We start from the raw sequence: 13,904 nt of genomic DNA on the forward strand, positions 1-13,904 counted from the left end.
GCAGCCGGTGGCATGACCAGCTGGTGGAGACGACAGCGGTGCAGACACAGAGGTTCTCAAACATGCAAGCGCTGAGTGTCAGTCTTAAGTATCTGTCTCCCTGTGTCAGCACAGGAATGACTATATACCAGTCACCTCGTCTGGAACTGCCCGTCTACGTGAGGGAGGAGAATTGAAGTGAGTCATGGAGGATCATGCAGGGATTGCTGGGTTTACAGAGTTGACTCCCTTGTTGATTAAGATAAAGTCATCTCTGGAAAGTAAGGAGTGTCTCTGCCCTTTGCCAAAGGAACAATACTCAGAGTGAGATGCAGAATCCCCACTCTTGCTCTCACCGTGCCTACAATTCCAGCCCTGTTAAACACACACTCTCAACTGGGCTAACATGACTCACAGCAGCGCAGTTACCCCCCTCACCTCCCTAGTGATTACTCGGTATCTGCCCAGCTGCTGACTGCAATGACTTTACAGTCTCTGCATATTTTTTTTTAACATTTTCTCTTCCTCAGGAGCTGTTTGCTTGCAAATCAGACAAACACAACTATTGTCTGCTGTCTGATATGTACAGACCAGAGACATAAGCAGGGTTACAAGGTTTTGGAAGTCAAAGCAATTATTTTTCTCAGCAAAGAAGACTTCTGTAGTGTTTATCACTTGGAGGTGCATGAAACTATTCATGTTCAATCACCACAGGCAATTAGCACAAAAAAAGCCTAACATGAAAAACAACAACTTGAGATTCCAAGTTTGACTCTTACTCAGCAAAACACAAAGAAATATTCAATCATTATGTATTTCTTTCCAAGCCAGTGATCATACGGTGGATGAAGTTTCCGTTTACCTCTGTGCACTTTCAGGCATCCATTTTCTATCATTTTCATCTAATCCTGTAACAGAAGCCATGACTTGTACTGCTTCATCAGTTTGGCTGAAAATCCACTGAAATTAAAGATGACAGTCTGCATTTCAGCCTCAGACAATGTGTAATTTTGCATCTTAACTCATAACAGTAGATTTAAGTGCTGAAACATGCTGATTACTGCATTATTTTGAGTGTAAACTATGGTTAATAAAATTTTTATTACTGATCCAGCTCAATTTTCTGTCTTGATTAAACAATGATTGTGTCACATACAGTCAGGTCCATAAATATTGGGACATCGACACAATTCTAACATTTTTGGCTCCATACACAACCACAATGGATTCCAAATGAAACGAACAAGACATGCTTTAACTGCAGAGTGTCAGCTTTTATTTGAGGGTATTTACATCCAAATCAGGTGAACGGTGTAGGAATTACAACAGTTTGCAAATGTGCCTCCCACTTCTTGAGGGACCAAAAGTAATGGGACAGAATAAGAACCATAAATCAAACATTCATTTTTTAATACTTGTTTGCAAATCCTTTACAGTCAATCACAGCCTGAAGTCTGGAACACATAGACATCACCAGACGCCGGGTTTCATCCCTGGTGATGCTCTGCCAGGCCTCTACTGCAACAGTCTTCAGTTCCTGCTTGTTCTTGGGGCATTTTCCCTTCAGTTTTGTCTTCAGCAAGTGAAATACATGCTCAATCGGATTCAGGTCAGGTGATTGACTTGGCCATTGCAAAACAGTCCACTTCTTTCCCTTCAAAAACTCTTTGGTTGCTTTTGCAGTTTGCTTTGGGTCGTTGTCCACCTGCACTGTGAAGCGCCGTCCAATGAGTTTTGAAGCATTTGTCTGAATATGAGCAGATAATATTGCACGAAACACTTCAGAATTCATTGTGCTGCTTTTGTCAGCAGTCACATCATCAATAAATACAAGAGAACCAGTTCCACTGGCAGCCATACATGCCCACGCCATGACACTTCCACCACAATGCTTCACTGATGAGGTGGTATGCTTAGGATCATGAACAGTTCCTTTCCTTCTCCATACTCTTCTCTTCCCATCACTCTGGTACAAGTTGATGTTGGTCTCATCTGTCCATAGGATGTTGTTCCAGAACTGCGACGGCTTTTTCAGATGTCGTTTGGCAAACTCTAATCTGGCCTGGCTGTTTTTGGGGCTCACCAAAGGTTTACATCTTGTGGTGAACCCTCTGTATTCACACTGGTGGAGTCTTCTCTTGATTGTTGACTCTGACGCACATACACCTACCTCCTAGAGAGTGTTCTTGATCTGGCCAACTGTTGTGAAGGGTGTTTTCTTCACCAGGGAAAGGATTCTTTGGTCATCCTTCTTTTTGGGAATGTTCTAAACAGTTGTTTTGGCCACGCCTGATGTTTTTGCAATCTCTCTGATGGGTTTGTTTTGTTTTTTTCAGCCTAATGATGGCTTGCTTCACTGGTAGTGACAGCTCTTTGGATCTCATCCTGGCAGTTGACAGCAACAGGTTCAAAAAGCAAACAGCACACTTGAAATGAACTCTGGACCTTTTATTTGTTCATTGTAATTGGGGTAATGAGGGAATAACACACACCTGGCCATGGAACAGCTGAGAAGCCAATTGTCCCATTACTTTTGGTCCCTTAAGAAGTGGGAGGCACATATACAAACTGTCATAATTCCTATACTGTTCACCTGATTTGGATGTAAATACCCTCAAATAAAAGCTGACAGTCTGCAGTTAAAGCATGTCTTGTTCGTTTCATTTGGAATCCATTGTGGTTGTGTATAGAGCCAAAAATGTTAGAATTGTGTCGATGTCCCAATATTTATGGACCTGACTGTATACAGTCAATGGAATAATTATTTGACCCCCTGCTGAATTAGGAAGTTTGCTCACTTTCAAGAAATGATAAGTCTCCAATTTTCATAGCAGTTTCCTTTAAATGGGGAGACACAGAATACCAAACAAAAATCTAGAAAAAACACATTAAATTAAATAAATGCTATAAACTGACTTCTCTGTCATTGAGTGAAATAAGCATTTGATCTCCAAGCAACATATGACGTAGTGCTTGGTGGTCACTGGGTTTTCACACGTTTCAGGATGGATTTTGGCCCACTCCTCTTTATAGAAACTCTCTAAATCCTTTAAGGTTCTTCAAAGATTTTCTACTGAGGAGGACTGAGGTCTGGAAACTTGCTAGGCCAGTCCATGATTATGATGTGCTTCTAAGCAAGCCACTCCTTTGTTGCCTTGGCAGTGTCTTTCGATTGTTGTCATGCTAGAAGACCCAGCCACAAAGCAACAGCCCAAAGCATAATGTTTCCACCTCCTTGAAGTTGGTGTTCTCTGGGTCATACACAGCACTTTCTTCTCAGCCTCTCATCATTCAGATGTTCACTTGAAACTTAAAATGGTCCTAAACATGTTCCTTCTTGAGCTGGGAGACCTTATGGGTGCTGCAAGATATTAGTCCACTAGGTGTAGTGTATTTCCAGTGGTGTTCTTGGTGATTATGGTCCCAACTGCCTCCTGTGTCCGCCTGCTTTCTCAAGATCCTCCTCACGTTGTGAGGCAAGATCTTCAGACTGAGGGCAATTGACGGACATTTTATATTTCTTACATTTCCAAATAATCACAGCAAAACTTTTCACCTTCTCACCAAGCTTCTTGTTGATGGTCTTTTAGACCATTGCAGCCTTCTGCAGGTTTACAGTCTTGTTCTTAATATCCGTTGAGAGCTCTTTGCTCTTGCCCATGCTGGCAGAGATGTTGGACTGGAAGAAGCTGATTCAGAGGACAGGTAAGCTTTATACTCATAAAAAGTTTAGATCATTCATCGATTAATTGTAATCTGTGTACCACATAAAATAGCACGTAGCTAATCTGTATATTAGGAGACATAATTCTTGGTGGGTTGCACTGGATCAAATACTTGCTTTTTTCCTGTATTTTTGGATGATATTCTGTCTCTCACAAAAATTAAACTACCATAAAAAATTTGAAACTGCATTTCTTTGTGAAAATTAAAGGTCATAGGAGGGGATCAAATAATAATGTCTTAAAAACATGCAAACGTGTCTGTTAACATATACCCTAGTCTTAATCATCTTGTAGAGAGGCAGACAATATCTAGAGTTGTGTTTCAAGGATGACCAGAATAAAGACAATAACACACAATAACACAGATACTTGTGGAATAATTTCTGACTGTTAACTCAGTTCATCATTGCAGCTCTACTGCATTAACAACACGCAGTATACAGTAAAAGACTCATGTTTCTCCCCTCACTGAGATATGGGTCACACTGAACTCTTGAAATATTAAAGAACAGTACGAAACCTGCTTTTATGCTGCAAGGTTTGGTGAAAAAAGCATGACAAAGTGCCAAAGAAGCAGTGACTATAGATAACACTCACTCTCTGACCTCCTGGCTTTTGCCACTGGGTCAGTTCCCCAGTGTTGGAAGTGGGACTCTGTTTCTCCACTCTACTGCCCATCAGTGTTGGGCTGTCAAGGCTTTGACAGGGTGCCTTCACCCCAGAGACAGAGACTCACTGCTGGGCTTTTACTTGAATGAGCACCAAAATCTGCAGAGGGGTCTATTCTCCCCAAAGATTTGGGGAATCTGGAGTGTTTCTTTCTGCCCCCTTTTATGGAGGGACTGATTCACCAACATTTGCAGGAAATAAGCACTTGGATAAACCCCGTATGATAAAGGGCATTCAGGTAAACTTGGAACCCGTGCTGGGAACATTTACTTCAATTTATGGCTCTAAGAACCACTAGATGTCTGCTCATTTCTAATACCTCAATTCCCTATAGGTATCAGAACAGCTCGTCTTGACTCATTCATGGGTTTCGCAGAACTTCTGCTGGCTTATGCTTTGCATGGAAACAGCTAGCAATAGAGTATATTTATGTTATTACACATATTAATACCTAGATATATGCAGATATAGGATAGAGACCACCTCAGGCAGGCCTAAGTCATTAAGGAAACCCAAGAATATTACAGAGCAGACACAGGAGCAAGCCATCATACGGTGAGATTATGTTGACATTCCATTACTGGCTGCAACTCTAAACCATGGCAAAGGTTGTTAAACAAAGCCTGCAGTGAGGTTTAATAAATTATAAAGCAATCAGCACGAAAACAAGTGCATGATTAGAGCATTAGCTCTTTTAAGTTATTCATCAACCACTTCTATAATCAAATGAGCATCCCAGCCATGTATACACCAACAGGGGAAAGCACTGGTAGATGATAAATGGCAAATCTCCTTATTATTCTGTCATTAGGTGTTCTTCTTTAGTATACAGCCGTAAATCCAACCCATTGCTGTTTTTACAAAAAGAATTTGAAGACAAGTTTTGCATTAAAAATACTGAGACATGAAAAAAGTTAAAAAATAAATGGTGGGTTTAGATGGTGCAATCCCTTCCATTCATTTTTTACCTAGAATGTGTCTTCCCAGAATTGAGGCTTAACAATCAAACGCAGTTCACATGGAGTTTTAAGAAGAACAGGTTTGAAGAGGCAAATATTTACTTGTTGCAACAGGATGCTTAGGCTTTTGTGCCACTCAAGCACCGACTTCTGGAATGCAGTATGTTAATGTTTCAGCAGGCTGTGCTCAATAACCAGTAGTTAACCAAGGAACAGCTCACACTACCTTCAAGCAGACCACTATAGGTGTAGGCTACTCATACAACAGGCCAAGGAGCAGGAATAGCAAGAGTGAGTGACTTTGATTTCGCAGTTTTGATGGAAAGGTGTTGCCTTAAGTTGTGGTGGAACGCAAAAGTATAGGGAGGCGGAAAATACATTATTTTGATCAAGTGAAAAATAAAAAAATAATAATAATAGTAACCTGCTGAGCTTCGGCGCCTCTCCCTTAAGAGATCATCGATGATTAAAAAAATGGGTTTTGAATGCATCTTGACCAAAACTATACAAAGATCAAATTCATTTTCCCGCTGCAGTGCTTACTTTGCGGCTAAAATTACATGCTCGTATATACCTCCAAACTTTATTAATTAGTTGAACCTTACCTTGTAGACATTTTCCGTCAAACGGTGAACCTCGTCTGTGCGAGACATGGTGAAATCTTCAGCCAGGACCATAAACGTTGTTTTTTTGTTTTTTTACTTTAAACGTGTATCCGCGGAGAGAAAGGGGAAAAGAAAAAAAAAAAAAAAACAGGGGAGAGACAGGTAAATGCACGAGTGCGATCTAACAACAGGCGAGATAAGAGACCGAGTGACTCTGCGCTCCCGAAACCCCACTAACTAAACACACCTTCTCTCTCCACAGCTGACAGTCCGATGCTGCATTAACGGTCTACTCGGAAGTTCTGATTTTTGTTGGGCTTCCTTTATTTTATTTTATTTTATTTTTTGCAAACACTTAACACTCTTAAACACTGTGTGCGATGCGAATATTTAAACAAAAGAAGTATACTATGACATTTTACAGCTTTTGTTTACAAGTAAAATCTAATACATTCGGACGTATAGATTAGGGGTAAACAAGAATGAGAAAATATGAAGGGAGGGCTTTTATCCCCCAAAAGTATAAAATTTAAAAACCCAAACCAATTATTAAAGGCTGTCATGGTAGCCTACGTTATCATGGCAATGAAAGTCACATAACGAAATTTCTACTACGTTGCGCGACGTGTTTTTGTTAAACTAAACTGTTAAAATCATTATTTCCCACGGTGTTAGAACGCAGCACCATCTTGTCAAAATGCAGATTTAGAGCCCGCCCCCTAAATCTCTACCATTACTAAATATTTGAGGCAAATTCGTTCTCGTAGCCACAAATGCCATGTATTTTAAAATATGTACGTTTGTCTATTCATATCGCTCCAGTGTTTACAATGATAAGCTTGGTAGAGTTATGCACAATAGGACCTAGCATATACCTTAACCTATAAACATATATGACTAAGCATGAACAGCTGGTTAAAGTAGTGGGATCATGCTGCCAGTTTATCTCCATGCGCACCAGTAATCAGTAATAAATGATAGAGTCTCAGTGTGGTGCATTTAAGCCATATTCCTCCGATTAAAGCCATTATATACCATGTAAATCTGTCTCAAGTATGTCTACTATTACATGAGGCTTTAGGGAAGTCGCACTGTAACTGTTACACCATAGGTGCGGTTTTTCCTCATAGGATAATTTGTGTTAGCTGCATTGTACATGCTAATTAGTGTCTAATTGCTGCTTAGTGTCAGATTGTAAATACTATATTTTCTTCCTTGTCTAAACATCACCCACATATTAGCAACATGAGATTTTGATTTTCTTTCAACAAGTACACACTTCACTAAGGGCACTCTAAATGAAGACACCTGTTATGTGGAGTGCGGTGTAGAAAAACACAAGTGAGGAGTGCCCCCTTCTGGAGAAAGTATGGTGCACATTTTCACTGGTATTTATTATTTTTATTTATTTTTTTATTTTATAAAAATTACAAGAAAGACAAAAAATAATCAGTTGTGGACAAATAAAGACAGGACAGCGTTTTGTTCCCATAGCTCAATTTAATATGTAAGACAGCTGTAAATAATGTGTAAGACATCTAAAAACTCCTGTTATTCTACAATAACAGCTACAGTGCAACACTGCTCTTCCTAACCAAATCAGACACAGAGAAATAGAATATTTCACTTTATGCATGACTTAAGTGGAGCGGTGAACCAAGTACAGACAATGCTGATCCTGTAAATTGTGTGAAGATGCACTGATGTGTGCAGGTCCCGTGTTCACATACCAAATCCCAGAAAAAAAGAAATCCACCTCTTTATGCAGTTTAACACTGGATACAGACCACACATTCAGTCTACTAGGCTGCCAACAGCTCTCTGTCTGGCTTGTTCTTTGCTTCTCGCCTCTCTAGAAAACACAGAATCAAAATAAAATAGTGTGGCATCAAACACTAATTTATGGTTGTTTAAGGAATGATTTGTTGAGAGAAAGATTAGATGTACCTGGCTCCGCTTTAGCTGCTTCTGGGACCTCTGGTATTGGTTCACTGGGGACCTCTGGAAGTGCTACGTCTTCTTCCTGTTTCAGAAAGAGAGATTACGAAAGCTAGCTGACATATTTAGTTCCTGAAAAGCTGAAAAATTTGTGGACTCATTATCAAAGCAGTACTACAAAAAGTTGCACAAGGATTTTAATTTAATTTTAGTTTAGGTTAGGTGCATAATATATTGGACAAAGACACAGTTTTTGACATTTTGGCTCTGCACACCAGAACAAGGGATTTTAGATTTTTTTAGAAATCAATTTGTGATTGAAGTACAGTCTTTCAGCTTTAATTCGAGTAGCTTCAGCAAACAATATGCCATTAACTAGGAATTACATCCATTTTTATGCACAAACCTCCATTTTCCTAGGCTCAAAATTAGTCACATAAACCAACATAATTTTAAATATAAGGATTGTTTCTAATACTTGTCTAAAAAGCCATTGCAGCAAATGACTGCCTGAAGTCTAGAACCCATGGACATCAACAAAATGCTTTGTTTCTTTCCTTTAGATCCTCTGCTGTGGCATGTTCTGCATCCAGGTTTGCATTTAATAACTGTAAAGCTATGTTGTGGTGGGATCAGGTCACACGTTTGGCCATTGAAGGATATCTCATTTCTTTGCCTTGAGGAACTCTTGTGCTGCTTTTGTAGTAAGCTTGGACATATATGCTCGAGTCATTATCTGTGTGCTGGAGTCAGTTTTGCAGTATATGCCTGCATCTGAGCAGAGAGTGCAGCGCTGTACACTTCAGAAATATTCCTACTACTTCTATCAGCAGGCACATCATCAATATACACTAGCGGCCCAGATCCACTGACACCCCTACATGGCATAACATTGTCTCCACCATGTTTGACATGTGATATGTTTCATGTCTGTTCGTTTCCTTCTCCATACTTTTCTCTTTCCATCACTCTTGTATAAGGTAATCTTGGTTTTATCTGTCCAAATATTTTCTTTTGTTTTTCTCAGAGCTACGTATGCTCTTTTAGATGGTTACTGGCAAAGATTGTGAGAATGCACCAGATTGCTGATTTGGCCACTCCTACAGTTTTTTCCTATGTCTGATAGATTTATTGTGTTCTTTTAGCCTGATGGCCTTCCTCGGTTTCACCGATATTTCTTTGGGCCTCATATTAAACCTTTTAATAAAATGCTAAATAAAACAGATTTTTTTCAAAAAATCCACTGTGGTGGTGTTCAGAGGCAAAACTGCAAAAAAAAATTTTCTTTGCTCAATAATTGATTTACAGATATATTCATTTTAATTGCCCCTCTTACAGACATTTTCTGGGAGGTCTCATGTAATTTCTATGCATAACCTCTTTAGTTTTTTTGGCATTTACACCGTACTTCACAGTTTCCAAAACACTATAGCTCCTTCAAAATAAAATAATATTCCTCTTTTTTTTTCTAAAATCGATTTCTGCTTCTTGTTGCTTCAGGTAATTTTTCTTTTTTCATCTTAAAACAACTTGTTAATCTTTATAATGTGCTTTCTATTCAGGAGTTGTTTTTTGTTTGTTTCCTGTTTGTAAAGATAATCTACAGAGAAATTTGAGTGCTCTTTGCACTGGTGTAATTCATGCAGTATTTGGGTTTGTGTAACTGATTTCATTGTACAATAGTGAGGTTTAGCGGTGTGGGAGGATATTTTTGTATGCATTTAAAAATTGTCTTTAAGAAGAAACACATTTAATTCAGCTTCAAATACAATAATATCCACTGCGCTACAATTTTATTTGCATAATTGAGTCGAACTGATTTTTAAAACTAGTCTTTGTTCAAATGTGAAACATAGTAATTTACAGCATGTAGTTTGACAGACATGTGAATGTGTAATTTAGGATAATAATTACATCATAAAAGAATAATCTTCTGAGGTTTTAATCACAATGAATTAACCAAATTCATACCCACAGTTGTTTCATATTCACTGTGTTATTATGCTACATTTATATTGTAATTAGCTTAAAAATTCTTCTAACTTTGCAACACAGTTTTCTTCTCTTCAAAAATCAGATTTCTATAGATTTAAGGTTAAATGGCAACGTTCAGTTTAGGTGTGATATCCCCGCATGACTCAACCATGAATCACAGCTTTAACCACATAATTGCTCAAGTGGAAGCACTCAGTGGCCAGCAGTTGAATGCTGCGGTCACGCTCGGAGCCTCGGTGAGCGTAACTATTAGATGAAGTGGGGCGATAACAGCAAAAGAGCATGCATGCTTTGGAAATATTTTTAGTAATAACAAAGGTTTAAAATGCAGTGTAACACCCACCTGAGTGATAGCTTCCAGCTCTGCTAAGACAGCATCCTCATCCTCTTGTGTCAGGACTCCAGCCAACATTTCATCTATTTGCTACAGGTGCATAAATGAAGTAATAAATTAAAAACAAACAAACAAACAAACTAAATCGTTGATTTAAAAATTCTCTTAAAGTGATATGTATCATCCCAGAACATACACTACAATATGAAGGAAATAATTACTATTGGACATGTAGTTTAATCAAACCTCAGCTGATTTTTGGCATACATGCAGTACCAGTATTAATAATAGTTCTGTGCAGGTATATTTGATAAACATCAGTAAGGCATTTTACCCTTTGATAGTCAATCGATTCCTGTGTCTCATCCAGGATTCTCTCCACATCTTCTATTGACATGATCTGTCATAATGTTACATTATACACTTGTGTTTATAAATCTTAAGGTGGTATTAAAATATTTTGAAAATGCATAGTACAGGAAAAACAATGGAAAGCACTACCTCATGCATGCTCTTCAGACAGTCGTTGCCAACTTTAAGTCCCTCAATGACTTTCATTTCAATTTGCATGAACTCAATGTCTTGAACCTGTTGACAAACAATTGCATTGTAAAAATAGTTACATGAAATATAAATAAACAAAACAACAAATCAAATAGTATTTGTCCCTTTTATTTTCTCATAAAATAGTGATTAAAGAGAGACTCAGTTAAAACAAACACTTTACGTTACACTATTTTTTGGTTTGGATTAGCATGAAATATAGTAACAAATCACAAGTAATCACAAAACAGTATTGTATCACAAATGACTCTTCAAATGAATTTAAGGCCACAATGGACTTCTCAACTTTGGACCAATTTGCATTTAAGCAAACATATTATGGAAACAGTTATTTTGGAAACTGTTAAATACTGCAGAATTGAACTGGTCCACTCTCCCTTGGCACTGAATATCAAAGCCTGGTGGACTGATGTTATGAAACTTACCATGCGCTCGAGGTTTGAAATCTGATTTTCGGTCTTTTCTAGTAACTGATCCTGATACCGTTTTTTCTTAAGAAGCAACAGCGCTTTTCTGCAATAACAAATGAAAACACAAAGCATCATATAGCAAAGAATATCTTTTATTTACAGTACGAATACAGTGTGTACCGCTGCATGCCGAATAAAGTAAATTGAATTACAAAAGAGAAAACGGACTCTGTGCAGGAGTCATTAACTTGGGAAATTTTAAGTAGCATTATCCATATTTAAGTAAACCATACATTTGTTTACATTGTTGCCAGTATTCACAGTAGTGTAACTACATGCTGGTAGATATTGTGTAAGATCAAGACTTGTGCTTACTCCTTCTTGCCATCTTGTAGCAACTGCTTTGCTAGACGTCGCTCTTTCTCCAGCTGCAAGGTGATTCTCTTTTGGTACTGCTTCAGCTTGTCTCTCTGCTGCTTCAGTTGCTGGACAAAATCCCCAAAGAGAAAATTAAAAAAACAACAACAACAATATAATATACACATTCCTTGCCATTTTATTGGGTACACCTTGCTAGCAGTGAGTTAGATAAATATGTTGGTTCACACTGACATGACAGCATCACACAGTTGCAGCAGAGCTGCACCACCTGTTACACCAAATCACAGTGGGGACTGTGAAGGCCATTTGAGTACAGTGGCTTCATTGCCATGATCAAACAAACAGTTTGAGTTGATCTGAGCTTTTGACATGGCGCATTATTCTGCTGGAACTAGCCATGAGAACAAGGATAGACTGTGCTTAGAGTCATGGACATAGTCAGCTACAATACTCAGGGAGGATGCAGCATTTAAATGTTGCCCATTTGGTACAAGATGGGCAGGGTGGATCAATGCTTTCATGTCTTTTACAAATTCTGACCCTACTATCTCAGTGTCTATGGTGCAATTTTGGTGAGCTCATGTGAACTGTAACCTAATTTTCCTGTTCTTAGCTGCTGTACCTCACCTGCTTCAAGGTTTGCGATGTTGTTTGAAACTTGCAGAAGAGATGCATTTCTGCATACCTTGGTGGTAATGAGTAGTAGTTACTGTTATCTTCTCATCAGCTCAAGGAGTCTGCTCATTTGCTTATGAACTCTGTCATCATCAGGTCATTTTGAGAGAACTGCCTTTAGGAATGTAACAGCAGATCATCTGCCTCCATAGAAGACGATCTCTTGCATCCTCTTCCACTCTCCTTCCATATATCCATAATTGTGGTCTTTCTCTTCGCCTCCTGCCTGACAGCTTCATCTTTTACATCCTTTGCTACCATGTAATTGGCTGATTAGATATTAGATATTTGCCTTAAGCAGCAGTTAAACAGGAGTACCTGCTAAAAAAACTGCTAAAAAAAACTGCTAAAAAAGTAACGAAGAAATAGACACAAAAACACAAGAAGAGGTCCATAAACTGATGTCGCATATTATAAATAAATGTACTCATTCAGTAGATATTTTATGAAACCAATACGACTATTATGTGCTAAACGGAGGAGGGGAATACAGTTCTCACGAGATACGAGTCGCAGAGAAACCCAACAGTGAGCACATCGGGTGATGTTAATTCATCTCGCCGTGTGACCACAGCACAAGACGGGGATGCTATAACCGCTATCAGCTCACCAAAATGGCTTTGTCCTGCTCCGTTACACGAGAAGGTCGACTCTTTCTCCCAAAGACGTTTCCCATTATTCAGCCACATCCCCGCCACATTCTCCCGTATCAACACAAAAAATATCACTTTTTGCTAAACATTTTGTACGATAGTAAATAGCCTAAAATGGCTAACAGGCTAACTGACTACACCATGCCCTCAGGTCTTTTTGTTTTCCGCGTTTCCTACGGCAAGCAAGGCAGGACGTATAATCCGAAGCGTTACATGACTTGATTATTAAAGCTCGTTGTTCTGATATTCATTCCTGTTATATTGTGATATGGTACGGGCGGTAACAGCTGCGCCTATTACTAGGATAAAATGAATTCAATTGCAGATTTTATAGGGTGCACATGTTAAACACTGTCGCCGGACTGTTGGTACCTTGGAGAGCTTCCGCCTCTCCGGGGGTTCCAGGATCAGCACCATGGAGAGCAATCAAGAAACGTTTCCTCTAAAAATGGCAGATTTTGCTCAACATAAAGACAGGAAATTAACAGACAGCTCTTGTATTATTTCACATTAGTAAGGTTTAGCAATGTGATAAGAGGACAGCATTCTAAATGACTCAATATTGTGCAAAAGTATTGGAAACAGAGACAACTCTTATTTCTTTTTAGTTTACTTCCAAGGAGCCAGACTAAGTTTTTCATTAGAGTTCGCTGTTGTGTCTACACATAAGAGACATTTCGTGAAGTGCACATTTTAAACTGTACCTTTAGATACTTTTGTTACACCAGCATGTTGCGAAAAACATTTAGTTCCCATTTCTTTAGTTGAATCTACAAAAAATATCAAAGATAAAACGGTTAAACAGCCATAAAACTGTATTCTTGCACCAAAATGATTCACAGCTATTAGACAAAAAATGTGACATACCAAGGTGTACATTTATTGTGTCAGGTTATGCCAGATTACATGAGAACTAGGCTGAAAATCATTGGCAACAGGCCTCATGGAGTGATGAACCCAAATGTGAAATTTGGGTCAGTATGTATGGAGAAGGTCAGGCAAGTGGTACAATAGTTA

General features: G+C 38.7%; 2 protein-coding genes across 3 annotated transcripts in view; both read right to left on the bottom strand.

Moving 5' to 3' along the window:
- baiap2a (BAR/IMD domain containing adaptor protein 2a) overlaps window positions 1–6,157 on the bottom strand; it is a 53,242-nt gene extending 47,085 nt beyond the window's left edge. For both annotated transcript variants that reach the window (XM_063471947.1, XM_063471949.1), the window contains exon 1: window positions 5,938–6,157. In XM_063471947.1, coding sequence (XP_063328017.1) covers window positions 5,938–6,009 — 72 coding nt within the window. In that variant the 5' untranslated portion in view covers window positions 6,010–6,157. The remainder of the gene's footprint in view (window positions 1–5,937) is intronic.
- Window positions 6,158–7,427: 1,270 nt separating this feature from the next.
- Window positions 7,428–13,080, bottom strand: LOC134625470 (charged multivesicular body protein 6-like). Its single transcript, XM_063470687.1, has 8 exons — window positions 12,845–13,080; window positions 11,554–11,663; window positions 11,194–11,281; window positions 10,706–10,792; window positions 10,539–10,604; window positions 10,214–10,294; window positions 7,885–7,960; window positions 7,428–7,789 (listed from the first exon to the last, which is right to left on the bottom strand). Exons 1-8 carry the CDS (start codon window positions 12,908–12,910, stop codon window positions 7,740–7,742), a joined length of 624 nt encoding a protein of 207 aa, XP_063326757.1. The 5' UTR covers window positions 12,911–13,080; the 3' UTR covers window positions 7,428–7,739.
- Between the last annotated feature and the right edge of the window lie 824 nt (window positions 13,081–13,904).

This window comes from Pelmatolapia mariae, linkage group LG4 (genome assembly GCF_036321145.2).
Source record: "Pelmatolapia mariae isolate MD_Pm_ZW linkage group LG4, Pm_UMD_F_2, whole genome shotgun sequence".
Taxonomy (NCBI): Eukaryota; Metazoa; Chordata; class Actinopteri; order Cichliformes; family Cichlidae; genus Pelmatolapia; species Pelmatolapia mariae.